This window comes from Sciurus vulgaris (assembly GCF_902686455.1).
Source record: "Sciurus vulgaris genome assembly, chromosome: 1".
Taxonomy (NCBI): Eukaryota; Metazoa; Chordata; class Mammalia; order Rodentia; family Sciuridae; genus Sciurus; species Sciurus vulgaris.
In genome coordinates, this window is record NC_136461.1 from 58,231,397 (window position 1) to 58,252,998 (window position 21,602).

Below are 21,602 nucleotides of genomic sequence, written 5' to 3' on the forward strand. Positions count from 1 at the left end.
TTCTTTCATGTTTCAAACTAAAAGTACTTTAATATCAGAAATTCTGATGTACTCCCATCCATAAGAATTACCCTTCCAAAGCCCAGTGCTTTCAACCATGGCATCAGAGGAATTTCTAGCAGCTGAAACTTGAGTGTGGATTCTGAAATTGGCTATGTCAGATTTTTGCAGTGAGACTCATTTAAATATGCTTTAGAGCCCTATGATTTTTCCAATTAAATGTTTTTCTTTAAAAAAACTACTACATTCTACAAATAGACCTCTGGTTCATCTAAGAGTAATTATAATTGCATCCAATTTGTATTTCTTTGGAGCTAAAAAAAGTTATTCGTAAAACTAGGTATTGATCAGAAGGTTCAGGGAAATTTGAAGTGAATGCCATAAGATGTAAAAATAACAGAGCCAGACAACAAGAAACAGATGTTAAGGACAAGGGAATCTATGACAAATAAAAAAGAAGCCCAAGTGACTGCTCATTGCTTTTATTGTGCCATTTTTCCTCTTTGGGTATAAGAAATTATAAAAACTCAATGAGTTTATTCTTATATCCTATAAAATCAAACTTAAACTGTCTCTAAGATCCTTTGGATGAGTTGGGAAGCCACAAACAGATGAGAATACATATCCAGGAAAGGCTGACACCAAGTTAGCCTGAAGTCCCAGAACTATGCTGGAAAGTTAGATTAATAGTCATAATTGAGAGTGAGTTATTTTTAAATTTTATATACACATATAATTTTACATTTATATATGTAACTTAAAGATAAATTCAAAATGAGTTTAAGCAGTAATAATGGTTTAGGATTACTGTGTAAGGTATCAAATCATATATGTGCATATATTTGTCTATTGTATTTACAGTGTAATTAATATAGTACACATAGTCTTAGTAACTAGTTTTATTTTCTTAAGCATAATAGACTACAAACAGCTTCCTATATTTGAAATCTTGTTGATTAAACCTCATCATGTTGCACAAACCACATTCCCATAACAAGGGACCATATTTTAACCCCCAGGGACATTCATTAATAGGAAGTAAGTAACCTTTTTTAGTATTGAACTAAACAGCAAAGTGATTGAAGAAAATTTATATCCTACTTTCTGTTTATTTGCCTCTTTACTTATTGGTGTCTCTGTTTATGTATAGGGGGAAATCATATTTTCCCTCTGTTCCCTACTCAAGAATGTTTCCACCTTGACTTAGAATGACTAATTTAGAGAAGGACCTAGACTTGGAAATTTTGTTTGTTCCTTTACTGCAAGAAAGACTGTGATAAGTTTGGTTTTGTTGAATTGCCCACACCAGCTGGGGTGGATTCAGTTCTCTGAAAGTGTCCATTTCTCAGTGATAAAGTAAGAGTAATCAAAGAAAAAAGAGTGAATGAAGAATCAGTTTTATTTAAGATCCTTCTGCTGGTCCTGCTGGTTGTGAGCTGCTTCCCCTTCCGTTATCATCATAGGCAGCCTCAATGCTTTTACTCTGCAGGATATAATTATCCTCCATAAACATATTCTCAGTCCCAGATACATAAACTACAATAGCTTTTTTTGTTTAACTTATACATTTCAAAAATTTATACAAGCAATACATGAAAATATTGTTACTATAACATTTCAAATAATATAGAAATATAAAGACTAAAAATGGAAAAAAAAAAAAAACTTTTTCACTACACCCCACACTGCCAATGTGTAGCCACTTTCAATCAACACGTCGAATTCACAGCTATACTGTCTTCTGAGCATTTGCTCCAGAGATTTTGATCTTCTGATTTCACTAACACCTCTAAGAAATACCTCTAGCATAATCTGACTGTACAACAAAGTGTTAGTTATTAAGAAAAACAATATTCGACCTTTAAGAATCCTCATTCAATTGAATGTCGCTTACAACAAGACACTTTCTCACTTCAACAGCCTTATTTGAGCCTAAATGACAGAAAAAAAAGTTTGATTGAATACATCAATTTGCAATTCATGAATCTGAAATACGAAGACAGTGTCAAAAAATTACACAATTGAAAGGACTTTGAGGGAGCCTGCAGGGATGATAATCAGAAACCTGAATACCAATACTATTTTAGGAATAGCTAGGAAAGAGAATACATAGCCACCTAGAGTTACCTACTCCTGTTTTTAATAGTTTCTGCTACTTTATGCCATTTGCAAAGCTAAGAAGGAAAGCCATTAGGAGCTCTGGGAGAATTGGTAAACTGTGTGAAGCTCAACAATCCAAATATCCACCACCAGTTGGGGTCTTATACTTAAAAAGAGGCTTTTTACTCATAAAATAAAATAAATGGAATGTCTTTTCTTTTTCAAGGTCAGAAATCTGGAATGACAATAAGTGGGGGAATATGATTATTGACTTTTAGAAGAAAATATGATAAGTAAAAGAAAATTATTTTTAAGCTCACAATTTTCATCAAGAAATAAGCAGGATGTACATGTTCTGCTTATAGACATCCAGAGATGTCCAATTGCTAGGTAATCATGAGACTACTGGAGCAATTAATAAAATTTAAAATATAATTATAAAAAAACACACAATTTTAGTTCTTACATTTCAGTTTCCCAGAAGAGAACTGTCCATAATGACCAGCATCAAACTATAAAAAATATTATAATGGTCAATCTATCATCTCTAAAAGGAATCTCAGAGAAAAGGGAATAAGTTGCTTATATTTTAAATACTTTAAACAAATCAAAAGAACTATATTATGAAAATATATGTATATATAAAATACTAAAACTTTTAGAATGACCTCAAAACTCAAACAATGTATATTTCTTCTGCTAGGATATTTTATTCCATTATATTCCCACTAAAATATTGGTAATCTCATGGTCAATTTCTCTGGGTTTCACTAGTCTCCTTGGCACTCCAGTGCATTACTAACAATTTTTAAAAAGTGCAAGCAAGGGGTTTCTATTTTATTATTTATTAAATAGTAGTGAGATTGAGTTTGAAGTTCCTTTAAACAATAGCACATGAGATTTTTTAAAACTTCTAGATGACTTTAGTCTTTTGGAGAATTTTAATTTGTCTCTGTCTCAAATTCCCTAGGTTTCTAAAGCAGTTCTTCTTTCTGGCTTTACCATTTCATTGTTTTGTAAGTTAAAGCTCAGTCATACCTGAAGCACCACGTTCAGCTCTCAGTGACCCTCTTTCTTTCTCCTTTCCTCCTTTCCCCCTCTCTCTCCTTTCCTGATTTCCCCAATGACCATGGGATAAATTTCATCTCTTGTTGCATAGGAATTTCTCAGTTACCAAGGTAGCAAAACGTTCAAAGCCTAAAATGTACACATAGCAATTAATCTTAAAATATTTCATCATCATATTTCTGATTCATGGAGAAAAACACTATTGATAATACCTTGTCCTTGATGTGTCATCTTCTAATAATTATAGAGACTAAGTAAACATATTCTATTATGTAAGTTTAATGTTGCTTCTCCAAGTCACAATAGAGTTACATATTAATGTTGCTCACTTAAGGAAAGAAAATTAATATTTGCCTCTATGGAAGAACAAGAATAGCCCCTTAAAAGCTGTTGAATCTATAGCTCTGCAGTATTGCTATCTTCATGAGTTAGTTTTTCCTCTAGAAACTCTCTTTGAACTTTCATAATTATATGACATCATGAAATTCTATACTCTAAAATATTTAACTTAGTATGTTCTGAATTATAATTGTAATAGTGTATACTTTTTACTTGAGGTATGGCCTTCCTAGAAACCAATTTCTTAGCATCAGCCAGAGCTAAGATTTTTTTTCAGAATTTAAAAAAAAAAAAAAAAAAAAGCATATTTCACAAATTGAAGTTGTAGGTCCCTTAAGACAAGTTCTATTTTGGAGTCTACACTTACAATAGCTGAGACTGTCATAGTCATTCACCTTCATCATTAAAAAGCCACATAAAGTTCTTTTCTCCTCTAAAGTTAGGATGTTAATACTGGCCTTGTAGACTTTCTGAGTTCTTGGTTTATGTCTGAAGGTGTAGAAGCTAGGTAACTAGTAAGACGAGGTCAGATCTTAACACTGTGAGAAATTTCCTAAATACATCCTTTCTCAAAAGTACTTGCAAAAAGCAAAACTTTCTACATGCCCGTGATGGGTACTTTTGAAAGAGTCATTTATGACTTACATCAAGGCTGGTTTTTAAGTGGAGCAGAAATATGAGATAGCAGAAGTCATGCCTATGGGGAGCATCAAGGTCTGTGTCTCAAACACATCCAGATGCTGATGTCTGAGGAAAGCAAAGAGGTACCTTCTTTTGAAAGGACTTTAAAGCATCTACCATGTTGCTCTGTCATGAGATAGACTCCAGAGGTGGTACTGAGGGAAATCACTGGGTTTAAACCATTAAGGAACCTGAAAGTTATTCACGAGAGGAGAGCAAAACACACTCAGAAATTAGCCATAAGCTACTAATGAGGGTACATACTAGTACCCATTACTATAAGGAACTGATGTGTCTGTGTTGGAGCTAACAGTTATTAAGAACTATTAGAAAACCCTGCAGATCGGACCCAGGTACACTGCTGAGTGAACAGTAATTGGAGCCATTATCACTGTGAGCCACCCTAAGAAAAACCACAAATGAGGTGGGAGGGACTTTCTAGCCCTCTTTCTGTCTCCTTCCAAAATAAAAGATGTTAATCCCCTTACCTACTGGGAACTCAAGGGAAATATGACAAATGACAAATGTTGGCCTTTCAGTATATTCCAGAAGTATAATTTTCTGGTACAGTTGAAGACTCGGTTGTATAAAAGACCTGGGATTATAGTTCAGCTTTCATATTTTTAATAATTATAGTAACATTTAGACCATATGGTGAATACTATCTACTGTTCTAAATATCCTGCATGCATTCACTCAATGCAACTATTATGTACCATTCTTTTAGATGTTGATACACTTTTATTTTATTCATTTATGGTGCTGAGAATTGAACCCAGTGCCTCATGCATGCTAGGCAAGCGCTCTACCACTGAGCCACAACCCCAGCCCATATTATATACCATTATTTTATCCATTTTACTAATGAAAAGTTATGTATACAAAAGTTAACTTACTCAAGCTCATCTATTTGTAAATGGTAAACACAGTCAGCCCTAGAGTTATTATCTTAACTACTAATTACTTGCACAATATAGCAGACAGAAAAAAAAAATGAACCTGTGAGTATGTTACATTACATAGAAAGGGCGACTTTGCATATGTAATGAAGGTAAAAGCCCTAACATGAGGAGACTATCCTTGATTATCCAGATGGGTCCAGTATAATCACATGGGTCCTATAATCACATGGAGACTCCTTCCCAGCTGTGGTCAGAGAGAGATGTGACAACAAAACATGGTCAGAGAGATACACAATTGCTGACATAGAAGACAGAAGAGGGGAACCATGAGCCAAGGAATGTGAATATTCCTAGAAGAAGGAAAGACTGGGAAGTGAATTTTCCCCAGGAGACTTCAGAAATATAATGCAGCCTTGCCAGCACTTTGTTTTGACCCAGTGAGAACTGTATTGGAAATCTAGCCAACAGAACTCTAAGATAATAAATTTTTGATGTTTTAAGCCACTAAGTTTGTGGAAATTTGTTCCAGCAGCAGTAGAAAACTCATACTTATTGCCTCGTTGAGAAAATATACTTACTGAGGGTTTTCCCTGCCTTGGGCAAGATGACTTTACTGTAACTTTAGATAATAGATTATTTCAGTAGTGTTGAATATATTGCTTGATACTTTGTCCTACATTTGGCACCCTACCAAAGGTAATAAGAAGCTGAACATATTTTAGATGTTGCTAACAGTTATAAAGTTGGTAAGATGCAACTCTTTGGATCTTTGATAACATATAAGATGCTTCCTATTATTTAGAAAAGTTAGGAGACTGATTTTCACCAAACAGTAGTAAGTTACTGTTCTAATTTTCAAAATACAGAGTCTGATGAGTCCCCAAAAAATTCTGTCATTGATGCCAAAGTTTCCTTCGAAGTCTCAGAATAAAATGAGTTGTTGAAAGGGCGACACATTACCACAATGAGCTTTTTCGAAGCAATGTCAAAATTTTCATATTTCTCATCAATATTCATCAGAGCAAAGACTGAAAAAAGGACTCAGATTAATTGGTCTCTTTCATTTCTATACCTGAATATAAGGAAACATTAGGGCACTGGCCTTCGAATGCAGTCTTTTGGGAAATAGTCCACCTCCACAATAAGGAATGCCACAGACCATTATCAAATGTAGCACTCAGTGCTGTTTCCTCTAACATGGCAATAAGCTGGCAGAGAGGTTATATAGAGAAAAAGCTATACCAATGGGCAGAAGCAGTTTCTTAGTTGATGAAATTTATTGATCGAAAAGAAATAATAAAACTTTAGAAAAAAGCAATACATGCTTTGGAAGACTCGAGCTACCATAAAAGTAAACTTCAAGGCCAGTCATCAAAACAGCAGTTGAATATTACAAAACCATGTGATGGGTGAAATTAAACCTGCTGCAGACACCACATTCGTAACCTCTGAGCCTTCAGCTTATAGAGTGTTCCCGGTTGCTCTCAGCATTGCAAATGTGATGGCCATTATTCAGCTCCTATGGTCGGGATTCATACAAACCTTATTAAACTGTTCCTGTACACTGAGCTGAAGAAAAGCCTTCAGAATTAATCTAGTAGGAGAGACGGCAAGGATCAAATAAGGTCAAAATGGTATTACCCCCAGTAATAGGAGATGTGGTGCCTTATTTTTGGTAATAGTATCATTTTGCTAATGGTACAGAGACCCCAACAGTAAAAAAAAAAAAAAGGGAATCTGGGGAACTGATTGTGTATACAGTCTCCTGGATTAATGAAGTATGGCAGCTGTGTGCCCAGTATGGCAAGGACAGTGGGGGTTTATTTGTTGTCACAACCAGTACCATTCAGTAGTGGCTTAATCATTGTTCTTTATTAACTATCCTTTTCAAACAACCGGCTTTCTCTTTTCTTCTGAATTGACCATTTTACAATGAAATTGGCCAAAGATATTTAAACATCACTCTTAATAATACCACCATTAACCTAAAATTGCAACTGTTTTTATGATGTCCTTAACTCTGTAAGTAATGTACAATCATTATAGAAACATAAGAAAATACAGATTGAAAAGAAAATGGATGTCCTATTACCAGTATAACCATTGTTAATGCTTAGGAGTTGTCTTTCCAGATATTTTTCCTACACAAATATACATATAAACAGGTTTCAGCAAATATAGTGACATACCACACAGCCTTTTAGAACCCACCTGTTCACTAAGCATTCACCTATTTCTCTGTCAGCCATGTGGACTTCATTTTCAACAACCACGTGTCATTCTGTTGTATGGATTTACCTTAATTGTTTTAATCAATGCCCTTTTAGACATTTAGCTATAGTTTTTTGTTATTAAAAATGATATTATAGTGAACATATTAGTACATGTATGTTGTGTATTTTTTCAGTTGTTTCCTTAAGATGAGTTCTAGCAATCTAATTACTTGACTAAAATTTATGAAGTTTTTTTTAGAGATTTTGATGTCTAATTTCCTCCTTAAACCAGAAAAAATAATAATAAAATTAGAAAGATGAAAATCACTCGAAGGCTTCAGACTAATTAGTTTCATAAGGATCTGAAATGCTAAATTAAAACATGAGTAATAGTGTTTTTTTAAAGTATTATAATATTTTATTTATTAGTGTCTTTTGAGTTCTTTTCAGACAGATTAATATTTTTAAGATTAATCAAAATTACCTACATTAATAAAGTCACTATTTTACTATTTAATGATTACTATTATGTCTGCCTTCTTATTTTTATTTATTTACTTTTAATTTATTTTTTATTGTAAACAAATGGGGTATAACTTGTTTCTCTGTTTGTCCATGAAGTGGAGGCATACCATGTGTGTAATCATACATTTACCTAGGGTAATGATGTTTGATTCATTCTGTTATTTTGTAATAGTAGTTTAATTTGGGTTTGTTAAACTATTTACACACACACGAATGCACATATAACATACACACACACACACACACACACACACACACACACACACAGTTTTGGGTTTCAGTGAGGTCATTAAGTTTATAGACCATGAGGGCACATCTCTTTTATAATTACCATGTAAATTGAATGTACTTTTTTGTTTTCTTTTTTTTTAATGGTTCAATAGAAAGATAATTAGCATACAATAAATGGCACATATTTTTAAAGAAAAAAAAGTTTTTAGACCAGCAAATGACATGATTTTCTAAATAAAAGGCAAGGATATCAAAATTTTATCTTCTATTTTCATTTATAATTCTTAGAAATTTTTAAAAATTAATAACAGTTGAATTCACATACCATAAAATTCACTCTTTTAAAGTATGTAATTAAGTAGTTTTTGTATATTCAAAGAGTTGTACAACCAACACCACTAATTTCAGAATATTTTTATGACCTTCAAAAAGATACTCTGGCTTGGGGTGTAGCTCAGTTGTAGATCTATTGCCTAGCATGCATGTGGACCTGGGTAGAATCCTCAACATTGCAAAGGAAAAAAGAAAACTGTATTAATAGTTGCTTACCACTAACTGCTCCCCAGCCCCTGGCAAACACTAATCTACTGTCTGTTTCTAGGCATTGCCTATTATTTTTGTTATTGTTCTTTTTAGATATATGTGACAATAGAGTGCATTTTGACATACTATACATATGTGGAGTATAACTTATTCCAATTAGGATCCCATTCTTGTGGTTGTACATGATATGGAGTTTCAATGGTGGTGTATTCATATATGAACATAGGAAAGTTATGTCCAGTTCATTCTACTGTGTTTCATTTCCCTATTCTTGACATTATATTTAGCATAATTTTTTTTTTGCATGGATCAGTACTTCATTCCATTTTATCACCAAATAATATTCCACTGTATGGATAGACCGCTTTATTTATCTATTCGTTAGTTTATTCTTCAGATATCAATTAAAATCTTGTCACCATCATGCTTAAAACCCTTCGGTAACTCCTTGAACTGATAAAAAGGGCTATGTAAGGTTCATTCTGATCTGGTCCTGACTTTCCCTTTGGGTCTGATTTTTCTGCTGCACTCTCAACCCCATCCAACCCCTTCCTTCCATCACCAATCCAGGCATCACTACTTCTATTTCCCAAATGAAGGCACTCTCACTTTTGTGTGTGCTGTGGCCTCTATCTGCTATATCCTTCCCCTCCTTATGGGTGTGGCTGCCTTCTACTTCTCCTTTATGATTCAGCTGTCAGATATCTCCTTTTCTGGGAAGCCCCTACATACCAGGTGTAAGCTGGGTACATTTTTTATAATCCTTCATACCTTTAGCCTAACACTTGTCACACTATTTTCTAATTGTTAGTTTTCTTGACTTCTTTTCCATTAGATTGTAAGCTCATTGAAGTACAGAAACTATATTCTATATATCTCTGTATCACTAGCAATCAAAGCTTAGCGTGTGGTAAACATTCAATAAATGTTTGCTTTATGTCCAGGATAAATAAAATTAACCTGACTTTTTATAAACTGACCAACTTAAGGATTTTATGACTATGTAGACGCAAAATTTATTTAAAGTGCATTTTGGATTTTTTATGTTTAATTTGTTTACATACATTCTATATTAAAATTCTCAGTAAAATACATAGTAATTAACTCATTAAAATAACCCAATATGTGCCTACAATTCTAGTAAGGCATTTAAAGTAAATATGAATATAAAACCTACCAAGAAGGTAACATTTTTAATATAGAATAACAACACAAATTTGGAATTTATATAAAAAATGATTCAATATCATATTTCAAATGATTTAAGAAAGAAATTTTTATGAATATATCATGGATAAATTTATAAATCATAATCGTACTTTAAAAACAATATGAGTTTTGTGTTTTTTGTTTTTGCAAGTGAACATGTCAGTTTTCTTAAACTTGGAGAGTATTACCTATTTAAAATAATATAATTATCTTTAAACTTTGCATGTATAAACTGTTTTTTAAATGTTTTATCTGTTTTCTATATGAATGAAAATGTGTTTAAGAGGGCCTAGTTGGTAATGGAATCCTAACCTCTGTTACTTCTGACTTATAGGGTATCTTTGTTACTAGGGTTCAGCCTGATGGGCCAGCCTCCAACCTTCTGCAGCCTGGTGATAAGATTCTTCAGGTAAGACAGATAAAAGCAATGCATGCAAATGCTGACACTGAAACAAACATGTAACCATGTTATTAAGTTAAATGACGAATTAAATGATTGAAAATAAATACTCCCCTTTTTTTATTTTCCCTTATTGTTTTGAAGTTGAGAGACAAGTCAAAAACAATTTGATCTGAGAGAAACCTGTGTCCCTAGCATCTAATATATTACCTGGCACATAGTAGTGTTTTGACTATTTTAGTTGAGTTGAATGGAATTACACAGCAATATAAGATTTTATATGGTGTGCATTCTAGTACACATCTATGAATCTATGTATAGTTATTAAGTAAAAGCAACAGTGATTAAATGCCCATATAGGGTATCCGTGTGACTTTAGGAAAGGGGGAAGAACACGTCCATATTTCATTTTTCAACAGTCTGCTTATTATGAGTTGAATGAGTTGAATGTTGTGAAACACATGATTGTATCTGTCTCTTCCCCTGCACAGGTGAACATGAACCTTGCTAGAGATAAGGTGACTTCTTAAAATATACTGTCCAGTAAAAAAAGACTTTCTCTAACTTAAATCTCTGCATATCAGAAAAGGGTCACTGCAGTAATCAAATGCTCAGCATAATGCTATCCATTTTGCTTTTGTCCTCTCTTCTGAATTCATTTCCCATGCAAGAGGTGCTAAATCATTTCCCTACCTTAAAGGGAAAGGCTGTTAAGTATTTAAGATTCAGTATTTTGACCCCTAAAATTTCCCAGTATGTAAACATATGCAACTATCTGAAATTGCTGTTTGGCCATTTTTAAAAATTTGAAATGACTCAACATAATATATTGAAGGTTTAGATACACTAAAAAGACAGGTCATGTCGGAAAGGAACTTTCATCAGTCAGCTACAAAACACAGAAGAATGCAAGACCCCCTCAACACAACTCTAAGGAGATCTTCTTTCTCCTGTTTACTGAACTATCAGAAAGGCCTAGAAAAGTAGAAATCATATATAGCCCAATATACATATAACAAGATTTTTTTAACATTTTATCCTCAGAAATTTTTTTAATTTATTTTTTATTTGTTCTTTTTAGATATGCATGAGAGTAAAGTGTATTTTTACATACATGGAATACAACTTATTCTAATTAGGATCCCATTCTTGTGGTTGTACATATGGAGTTTCACTGATTTTGTATTCGTATATGAACATAGCACAGTTATGTCTGGTTCATTCTACTGTCGTTCCTATTCCCATTGTTCCTCCCTTCCCTTCATTCCCTTTTGTCTAATCCAGTGAACTTCTATTCTTCCCTCTCTGCCCACTTATTGTGTGTTAGCATCCACATATCACAGAGAATATCAGCCTTTGGTTTTTGGGGACTGGCTTATTTCAGTTAGCATGATAGTCTCCAGTTCCATCCATTTACTGGCAAATGCCATAATTTCATTTTTCTTTATGACTGAATAATATTCCATTGTGTATATACCACATTTTCTTGATCCATTCATCTGTTGAAGGGCACCTAGTTTGATTCCATAGCTTTGCTATTGTGATTGAGCTCCTATAAACATTGATGTGGTTGTGTCACTGTAGTATGCTAATTTTATGTTCTTTGGGTATATACCAAGAAGTAGGATACTGGGTCAAATAGTGATTTCATTCCAAATTTTCTGAGATGTTTTCCAGAGTGATTGCACCAATTTGCATTTCTGCCAGCTATGTATGAGTGAACTTTTCCCCCACATCCTTGTCAACATTTGTTATTGCTTGTATTCTTGATAATTGTCATTTTGACTGGAGTGAGATGGAATCTCAGTGTAGTTTTAATTTGCATTTCTCTAATTGCTAGTGATGTTGAACAATTTTTCATATATTTGTTGACCAACAAACTAGCAAGATCATGATCTGCTACTCAAATATTCAAAACTGATGGTTCTCTGAAAATATTAGGAACTGTCCCAGCTGAGGGAATGTTGCTGCTGAAGCACTGTCCTGCATGGCTGAGTCCATTCCAGGCAGGCAGAAGATAGTAGATTGTCTTTTGAGTTAGATGATTGAAACAAAAAAGACACATAATCTAAAATTTTTCTTAACCACTTTAACATAAAGATCTATATTTTTGATGGTCTAACTTGTCTTGCAGTCTTAAGTATTTTACATTGTATCGACGGGCCTCAGATTTGTTATATGTAAAATAGCTCCACAGATAATTTTATATCTAAAGTCCCTCTCAGCTCAAAAACTTCACTTGTTTGATAATTTTATGAAGTGTTGTATAAGGCAGCCAAGAGTGAACTAACAACATAACTCCCTAACACTTGGTAAATGCTGCTCATTAGCAAAGGAAATGGCAAGGAGTGCCAGACAAGAAGCATCCTATAGCCTGAGACAGGTTATGGAGTTTTCTTCATCTATGACAGAGGTATCAAAAGTGTTCCTCTTATACTTAGGTTCAGAGAAGAAATATAAACATAATCATCATAACAAAATTATATGCTGCAAATGGGAAAATAAATGTCTACTTGCAAAGTATTAGAATACTCTTTTCTGGCTATAAAATTCTAGAAGGCCAATATGAGGGGACAGGAGGCTTCAGTATTTCTAATCCCTCAGAGGCATACAGCAACAGCAAAGTGCACAGAGGAATGAATTCCTAAAGCAAGAAGCAGAAAGGAATTATCAGCTCAATTAGTTAAATGCCAAGAACACTGTGAAAGAGCTGCACCTGGATGCCTCCTGTCTCCAAAATGACAATCGATGATGTAACATTTGAATCTTGCTGTAGAACTCATTTGTACCTTGTAGAATAAAATCAAAGTCCATCTTCAAGTAAAGAAAAAAAATCCACATAGACCTTAATCAAATAAATTACTGTATTTTTCATTCATAATATTTTAACAGCAAAAGTAGCCAATTATGCTCTCTGAATTGAAGAACAGCTAATTCTGGATCAATTTTATTTATTTATTTATTTATTTATTTATTTATTTATTTATTTATTTATTTATTTATTTTGCAGTGCTAGGGATTGAACCCTGGGCCTTGTGCTTGCAAGGCAAGCACTCTACCAACTGAGCTATATCCCAAGCTAGAACAGCTAATTCTGAACTGGAATTGTTGCCTATATCAGAGCCCAGGGGGCAAGCTAAATTTTTGACTCCATAATACTACTGGCTCTTAGTTTAAAGAATGATGGGGAAAAAAATGGGTTAGCAATATTGAGTTATCTGTTAATTACAAGATCCGTATTATGTGTTCTCACTGGAACCAATTTATTTACAAATCTGAATGGCAATGAAAACCCTGGAAAAGCAAGATGAAAGGAAGAAAAACAAAACTGGCAGTCCAAAGTGATGGCAGTTACTGTGTTTGGTCTAACCCAATAGCAAAGAGCAAAAGAGACATAAGATAATAAAAGAGGTACCTTTCCCAAATCCCAAACTCCAAATTTGTTAGATAAGATCTTTTTTTTCCCCTCAACTCTTCTTACTCACCCCTCTTACTCTGCTATGGTATTATTAGCATGTTATTTGAATTACATGATGTGTTCATTAAGTGATGATGTTAATTAAAACATATTCACATGATTTTCCTGTCATTTTACGATTCATTTTCCCAGCATAGACATCTTATAATTAATGAGCTTAGTTAAGTGATTTACGGTGCTATTTGGCTTTGTAACAGTGTGGCATGTGGGAAGAATGCAGAGATAGAACTGACCCTTCATGATCTCACCTTCTGTAAAGCTGAATTACATGACTGAGAGAAAGAAAGGGGAAAACAGCACATGGATCATAAAAGAATGTCACTAGAGTGAACCATGTGAATTTGCTAATACACAAACATTATTGAAATGGCAATTTTGTTATTTTAACATCGTACTCTCCTCTAGTGTTCTTTCCAGTAAAAAATTTCAGTCTAATTCATTAAAATTAAAATTATGCCTTAAAATTAAAATACATCTGAATATAGAAAATTTATTAATTATAATTACTCTGTGGAAATGACTAATACACTAAAAAGCAAATACCTTGTACCTGATTGTCAATAATGTGATTCATAGTGATAGACCTAAAGATTGCTTATAAGTATGTCATGTTCTGTTATTAAAGGTAGCTGCCTCCTGTTTCTTTTTTTTTTTTTTCAGTACCACGGATTGAACTATGGGGCACTTGACCACTGAGCCACATCCCCAGCCCTATTTTATATTTTATTTAGAGACAGGGTCTCACTGAGTTGCTTAGCACCTCACTTTTGCTGAGGCTGGCTTTGAACTCTCGATCCTCTGCCTCAGCCTCCCGAGCAGCTGGGACTACAAGTGTGCACCACCTCGCCCAGGCCCCCATCACTTTTATTTACCAGCCCTCTACCCCAAACACAAGTCTAACTTTAATAGGAGAAGAGAAATGAAATAATTTAAAGAGAATTAGTTAATGGCATCCATATTTTACCAGTCACAAAAACAGATTTTTGCAATATGAGACTTAAAAATATGCTCCCAATTAAAGATAATTTTATAGTCTCTTCTATCTTATTATTTTAAGAATTTTAGAATCAATAAGCAAAATATCTGCCTGATCTGTGACTGCATTTCTAACATACCAAAAGTAAAATAGTCAATATGTTAATAATTCAGACAAACCAGGTATTGTCCTTTGTTCCTCACCCCCACAGACACCTAGACCTTAAAATTCTTAAAGACAATTCAATGGGGTGTGATGGGACATACCTATAATCCCAGCAGTTCAGGAGGCTGAGGCAGGAGGATCACAACTTTAAAGCCAGTCTCAGCAATTTAATGAAGTCCTAAACAACTTGGTGAGACCCTGCCTGAAAGTAAAAATAAGTACAAAGTGCTGGGGATGTGGTTCAATGGTTAAGCACCTCTAGGTTCAATCCCTAGGACCAAGAAAAAAAAAAAGTTCATAAAAGCCATTGCCAACAAATAAACCTATCAATGAATACTTGAACTTTTAGTGAAATTATAATTACTGTGCTTTTGTACTGTTTTTTAAAAATTATTTCTCAGTGAATTTTTTTACTCAGAGCACCACATCTTGGCCAAAATTTTGGAGTTTGATGCTCATCAGGCCAATTATATCACTGTTCTGTTCCATAATAGCAGAGAATTCCACCATATATCCCGAAAAGTGTTATATAAAGGAATACCATTAGAAGACCTATAATAGATAAGAGAGAAGTCATGTACCCTCAGAGGAACTCCTCACTAGGGACACAAGATGTATGTATGCAGATCTATTAGAAAATCAATGAAGTATTTGATTTTGTCATATGACTAATAAATGTTAAGTATTAAGAAAATGAAGTGATCAATATAAAGGTATTTCTTGAGGTGTAGAGGGTGGCCCCTCAATCAAAATGAAAGCCCAGAGGGTAGACTAGTTCAACTTACCTCACCCATTGAGCCAGTTGGTGAGAGGAGAGGGAACACGGGACATGGAGCTCTCCTGGTATAGAGGAGATACAAGTTTAAGCCTCTGGACTTGAGGACAGAGGGAGGTGCTGGAGGAACTACCCAGGGGCCAGCCTGGCCTAGCATTCAGGAGAGAATAAGAGGCTTACTCCAGAAAGAGTATGGAGCACAGAAGAGAGAATCCTAGGGAGAAAGACCCCGGGGTCACAGGTTAGAGTCGTGAAAAGAAGAGGCCCTGGAAATTAAGAATGTTTCCCATGGAGTTGGAGAATTCAGACTCGAAGGTGAGTTGAGTGAGCGTGGAGATGAGGTGGAGGAGATGGCAAGATGTAGCTTCCAGCCTCAGAATACGAGAGTGAGTTTAAACCTCCCAGAAGTCTAAATAAAATGTCTGGGTGGCCAGGTCTGCTGCACACAGTTACGTCTGTATACAGCCACTGAATCGAACCAACTTTCCTCATCAGAATGGAAATTCTGTGGCTCTGTGCCTGTTAATAAGCGGTCGGTGTGATCAGGCACTGCTGGTGGTCTCTTACTTAGGCAGAGCTCATTTATTCAATAGTCTCAGCTTTCAGAAACAAAAACATAAACCAAAAATCAAATTGCTTCTGAGGGATTCGTAGTTATTCTTACAAACTCTGCACTGAATTTCATGCTTTTTACTCACAAGAAAGGATTTATTTCATACTGGGAGTCTTTTACCTAGTTTTTCAGACCACCAAGAGGAAGGCCTCCGGGTCCAGGCACATTGTCAGAAGCAGAAGTCACAGCTTCACCGTGCTTCTTGTAAAGCACAGTAGATGGGGGTCCTTGTATTAGACCAGGACCTCCCAAAGGCTTCTCTCAAGATACCTGAGAACAGGAATTTCTTGGACATGAATGTTTCAGAGCCACCTCATGCTATATCCCTCGTTTCAGGATTTTACATGTCCTGAGCACACTAGAGAAATCTTACAGTTTCATTTTTCCCAGCATGTTTTATTCCATACCCCTCTTTACTAACAACATCTATTAGCCACTTCCAGAAAACACACTTTGGGAAACAAACGTTTGCTGTAGAAACTTACTAACTGGGCCCATGGCTTTCTCCCAGAGTGTCTATGTTCACAGTTAACACCATGACTCATTAAGAAAGGGTTAGAGTACATCCATTTTTCTGAATTTTAAAAAAATTACTCCAGAAAAATGACAAAAACAGTGAGAAATAATTTTATGGTTAAAATGAAGTGTTGTGCCCTTAAATAAATAAACTTAAGGTATTTTAAAAATCCCCTATAGCTTTTTCCAACAATGCTAAGTAAGTTATGCATTTCTATAGTTCATTTTGTGGTTGAAAATAAAAAATACTGGAATTCTTGGAGAGAGGGAATAATAATCATGTAACTCATAGTGTTCAGAGGAATTATTGTAAATAATGATATAATATTTAAGAGAAGAAGATTAAAAAAATAGTTTGGTTATAAGGCAACTAAAAATAAGTTTAAAAATACGTGTGATTTTATATACCAGAGTTTCACTGCATATTATTATTTTAGTTTTGCTCATAATGTTTAAAGTTGTACCACAGATATCTATTTTAAAAATTGAGAAAATACTTTTTGGAAATCAAAAAGTAGTATTTTAAATATTAAGTAAAACTTGAAGACAAATAAAGATAAGTCAGGTTAGACTGCTCTATCCTCCATAGTTGGTTAATATGAAAAATAATCATAATTAAGAATTTCTGTCATCTAACTCACACAACGCTACAAGGTAACTATTGTTAATGGATGTTAAATAACTTATTTGATCTCTTTCCATTATACCATACTGATTGTCTAGAGCAAATCTTACTGATTGATTTATTTACTTATTTGGAAAATATCCATTAAATGCCCACTCTGTAAAAAGTATTGTAGAATACCAAGAGGTGTAAACAGCACAACAGGGAAGATAACTATATTCCTGCTTTTACACAGTCTAATCTAGGAAGCAGATGAGCCCAAATTACACAGAGCAGAAAATGAAGGAGGAAGACAGGAAAGAGTCAAATGTCAAACATTTAATAAAACGAACCCCAATTGGCCCTGTTTTATTTTATTTTACTTTTTTACACTGCTGGGAGTTGAACCCTGGGTCTCACACATGCTAAGCAGATGCTATAACATTGAGCTACATCCCAGGCTCCTAGTTTGTCTTTTAAAAGCGAGCTATCCACCAAAACAGAAACCAGCCTAATTCCAAAGAGTTCCCTGAAAATGAGGGGTTGATTTTCATGTTATTCTTTTCATGGTAAAAAGGAATAGAGTATAGCTTCTTGGAAATTGCCTTGTAAATCAAAGTAGGAAATTAATGTGTTTCCACACCCAAGTTTCTATACAAATAATTCCCAAAGACTTCAGTTTAGTCTTTTTTTTTTTTTTTTTTTAGAACTTTATTAACCTTTGCTTTAAACTTTATTCCCAGGCTTTTTCAGCTTAATTAGCTACAAAGAATAAATTGTGTATAAGCAGAAACTAAACAGAGCTGCAGTGTTCAAGGGGCTTGGGCTTAAAAATATTAGAGATCTAGATTTTATCAGATCCATAAACAAAACAATTTTGAAAAGCACTCATAATATAAAGTAGCAGCTCCCAGTAACTTCAAGTTTATCTTCTTCAGAAGTTAATCGGTTCAGTTTGCCTTGTTCTTGGAAGCCTCACCAAAATTCTCCACAAGATCTAGAACTTCATCATCATCTTCTTCAGTAGAAAGTGGTCCTTTTCCATCCACTGATTGTTTGGGCAGAGGTTCAGCCAGTCTCCTTAAACTAGTCAGACTGTCTGCACCCAGCTGATTTAAGATGCTGGGTAGCATTTTCATCAGTTGCTTTGTCTTAGCATGGCTTGATTTAATAATGAAAGTGTTTGCTGCCAAAGATGCCTGAACTTTAGGGTTGTTAAAGTGGATCACTGTCCGTTGGTTTATAAACATATTCATCTCTTCAATACTAGAGATATTGTTTACCCCTAACTTCTTTAAGGAGAACTGAAGGTTTTTATTACCTGCTGTAGATAAATTCTGTGAACTACATTCTCTCTGGAAGAAGTTCCTTTCCCACCAATACGCCTTGTTCCTATGGTTTGGCAAGTTTTCCCTGGTTCATGATAGTTTCTTTCATCTTGTCAGAGCAGAAATGGAACCTCATAAGGGCCTAGAGTTGGCACTTAGGGGGGTCTCAGGCAGACTAGCTGAAATTAGGTGCACACCAAGTCTATTCTATCTTGCCATGTCTCTGTTGAGCATGAATTCATGAGATATTCAAACTGCAATACTTGTGTCCACTTAAGATAAAAGAGAAATTTTTATTTGTTATATTTTGTAAAGGTTTGTTTAATTCTACAACCAAGAGCCATTAAGACTTCAAATATTCTCACATTTACAAAGAATAATATAAGTTTTTCATGAGAACTATCTAAGAAGTGAAGACCTACAGTTTGGATCTTTAATGGAAAGTTGTTTTTTTAAATGACTTGGCATAGAGCCACTGTGTACTGATTATGCAATATGTTTTATCCTAAATATATTCCAATATTTAATGAGAGTATCTACCAGTTGAAAATTCTAAAATGGGAATTAACTCCAGGTTGTCATTTGAACCACAGTTATAAATATCTAAGATTTCTACTGTGCCTCATAATACCTGACTGTCGTGAAGTCTTACCCTTATAGCTCTAGTTCAATTGCTGTTTTTAGTTTTTCTTCATCCCAAGAGCTGTGACATTCAAAGTATAGGAACGCAATCATGTATATGTAATATACAGAATTTATGTGCACTGATCCTTTAAATGTCTGTCCCTTGAGGATGAGTTTAAAGCAATCAAAAATCACATCCCCAGGTCTCTAATTTGATTTTCCTTTTGTAGTCTTAAATGATTTGTCTTGTCCTTGCTGTTGGATAATCCTATCAGACCTGGGGCCAAGTCTTTTCCAAGGCTAGTTTTTAAATTTAGAGCTTTGGCTAAGAATACAACAGAATTCCTATGAGAATTACAGCCTCATCTGGAAAGTTTCTACAGTATAACCGTCCATAATTTATCCATTTAACAAAACATTTACCAGAAGGAAATCAGAGATAAATCCAGGAAGGAACAAGAGGAAAAAATCCAGAAACTGTAAGTGTGTTTTACAGTAAATCAATGAGTTATAATTGCAAAGCTGGAATTGCAACTAATGTTTTTCATTAACCCTCAGATTTTTTACATCTAAATCATGAAAAAGGGAAAGTAAAAACATTTTGTGGCAGAGAAGATGTCAAATGGAAGTGAAATAGGAGGAATATCTTTTTGAAGCTACATAAAGATTACAATAAAATATTCCTCATACTTTCAAATCAGCTAAGGCTAAAAACCCATTAATTACACATTCTTGAAGCGTAACATTTTCAGGACATCTTTTCATTTCCTAGATTGTTTTCTTATTAACTTCACTGAAACTTAATAAGCCACTCATTTGTTTCTCATTTTTCACTAAGATGCAATTTCCTCAAGATTGCACACATTTTATTTGAATCTGATAATGTGTTTATATAAAGCATATATGTATCCAAATGAGGTAACATTTTAAATTTTCATTAAGCTAGCATTTATTCTTCATATTATCTTTTGCATTTATATTGTGCATATATTGGAAACGTTATATGCATAAATGTATCATATGTATTTATTTTTCAAAGCATCATTGAATTTATACTCTGTAATTGATATTGTATAGGACCAGTCTTTATTTCCTCAACCTCTTCTATTCATACACACAAATCAACCACAAAATTCCTCTAGTTAAAAGATTGAGATTCATGCCAGTTGCCATGGCACCTACCTATAATTCCGGCTACTCAGGAGGCGAAAGCAAAAGGATTGCAAGTTCAAGATCAGCCTGGGCAACTTAGCAAGACCTAGTTTCAAAATAAAAAATAAAAAGGACTGGGATGTACCTCAATGATAGATCACCCCAGGTCAGTCTGCAGTAATGAAAAAAAATATTTTTTTCTTAATTTTACTTGGAAAAGGCCTATAAATGAAGTAACATAATTCTTTGATTCCCTGTCTGAACTATTCAAGACATAAGCCAGATAGCCATTCTCACAGTAACAAATACAGTATAAATTCTATCTGCTTTTCTGTCCTACAGATGAAAGAAGGGGGTTCTCTAGAGCCGAGGTTCTGTTCTCTCTTCAACACAAACCCCTTTCTCCAGGCTCTTCTGTCATTGCCCTCCCCAGCCACAGGCCTAACACAATGCCACTTGTCAAGAAATAGTTCAATTGATATTAAAAAGTGAATGTATCTAACAAACCTACATTAAAAATTGCAACTTTGCAACATCCAAAGAAACAAATTGATTGTGCCAAGATCCAGAGAGTTGACAACCGCGTGATAAATTCCCACCTAGCCACCAGCTGTGTTATCTGTGTTATCCTGTGATCACTCTGATCCTCACATTTGCATCTATCAAAAAATTGGGTTAGCTAAGCAGAAAAAGAAAGATATAGTTCCTCTGACATTTTCTCCTTCTGTTCTTATGGCTTAATGAAAATCTTATTTCTTAAACTCTACAAAGTGGTAATGTATTAACATTAATAGTATTAGCTTTTATTGATTGCTTATCATGTGCCAGGCCCCATCCTAAACACTTGACATACATTAACTCATTTTATCTTTCACAAACTTTCTAAACTAACTCAGAGTCATTCTGGTATTTTGGAGCCATTCCCAGGCAGTCCCTGGTTGTATTGTTTTAAACAGGACTCTTAAGGTTCACCAACACTCTGATTTAAAATCAAAACATTTATGGGGACAGGAATTACAGAGAGAGCACTAGAGTTCATTTGACTTACGGATCTAACTCACCAAATGCTTCTTGCCTTTTGAGTGGTTGGCCCTACTTACATGTTTTCAGAACTCTGGCTCTCATTTGTACATACCCAATGCAAAAATGAAAGGCTGGTA

At 34.4% G+C, this 21,602-nt stretch overlaps 1 protein-coding gene and 1 pseudogene across 2 annotated transcripts in view; one reads left to right on the top strand and one right to left on the bottom strand.

The window, feature by feature from the left end:
- The window catches only part of LRRC7 (leucine rich repeat containing 7), a 525,614-nt gene that overhangs the window by 498,781 nt on the left and 5,231 nt on the right, over positions 1-21,602 (top strand). Inside the window, exon 26 of the mRNA XM_079128752.1 lies at positions 10,146-10,220. Coding sequence (XP_078984878.1) covers positions 10,146-10,220 — 75 coding nt within the window. The remainder of the gene's footprint in view (positions 1-10,145; positions 10,221-21,602) is intronic.
- Positions 18,289-18,775, bottom strand: LOC306663242 (transcription factor BTF3-like; annotated as a pseudogene). The gene has a single exon. The product of its transcript is annotated as a transcription factor BTF3-like (transcript).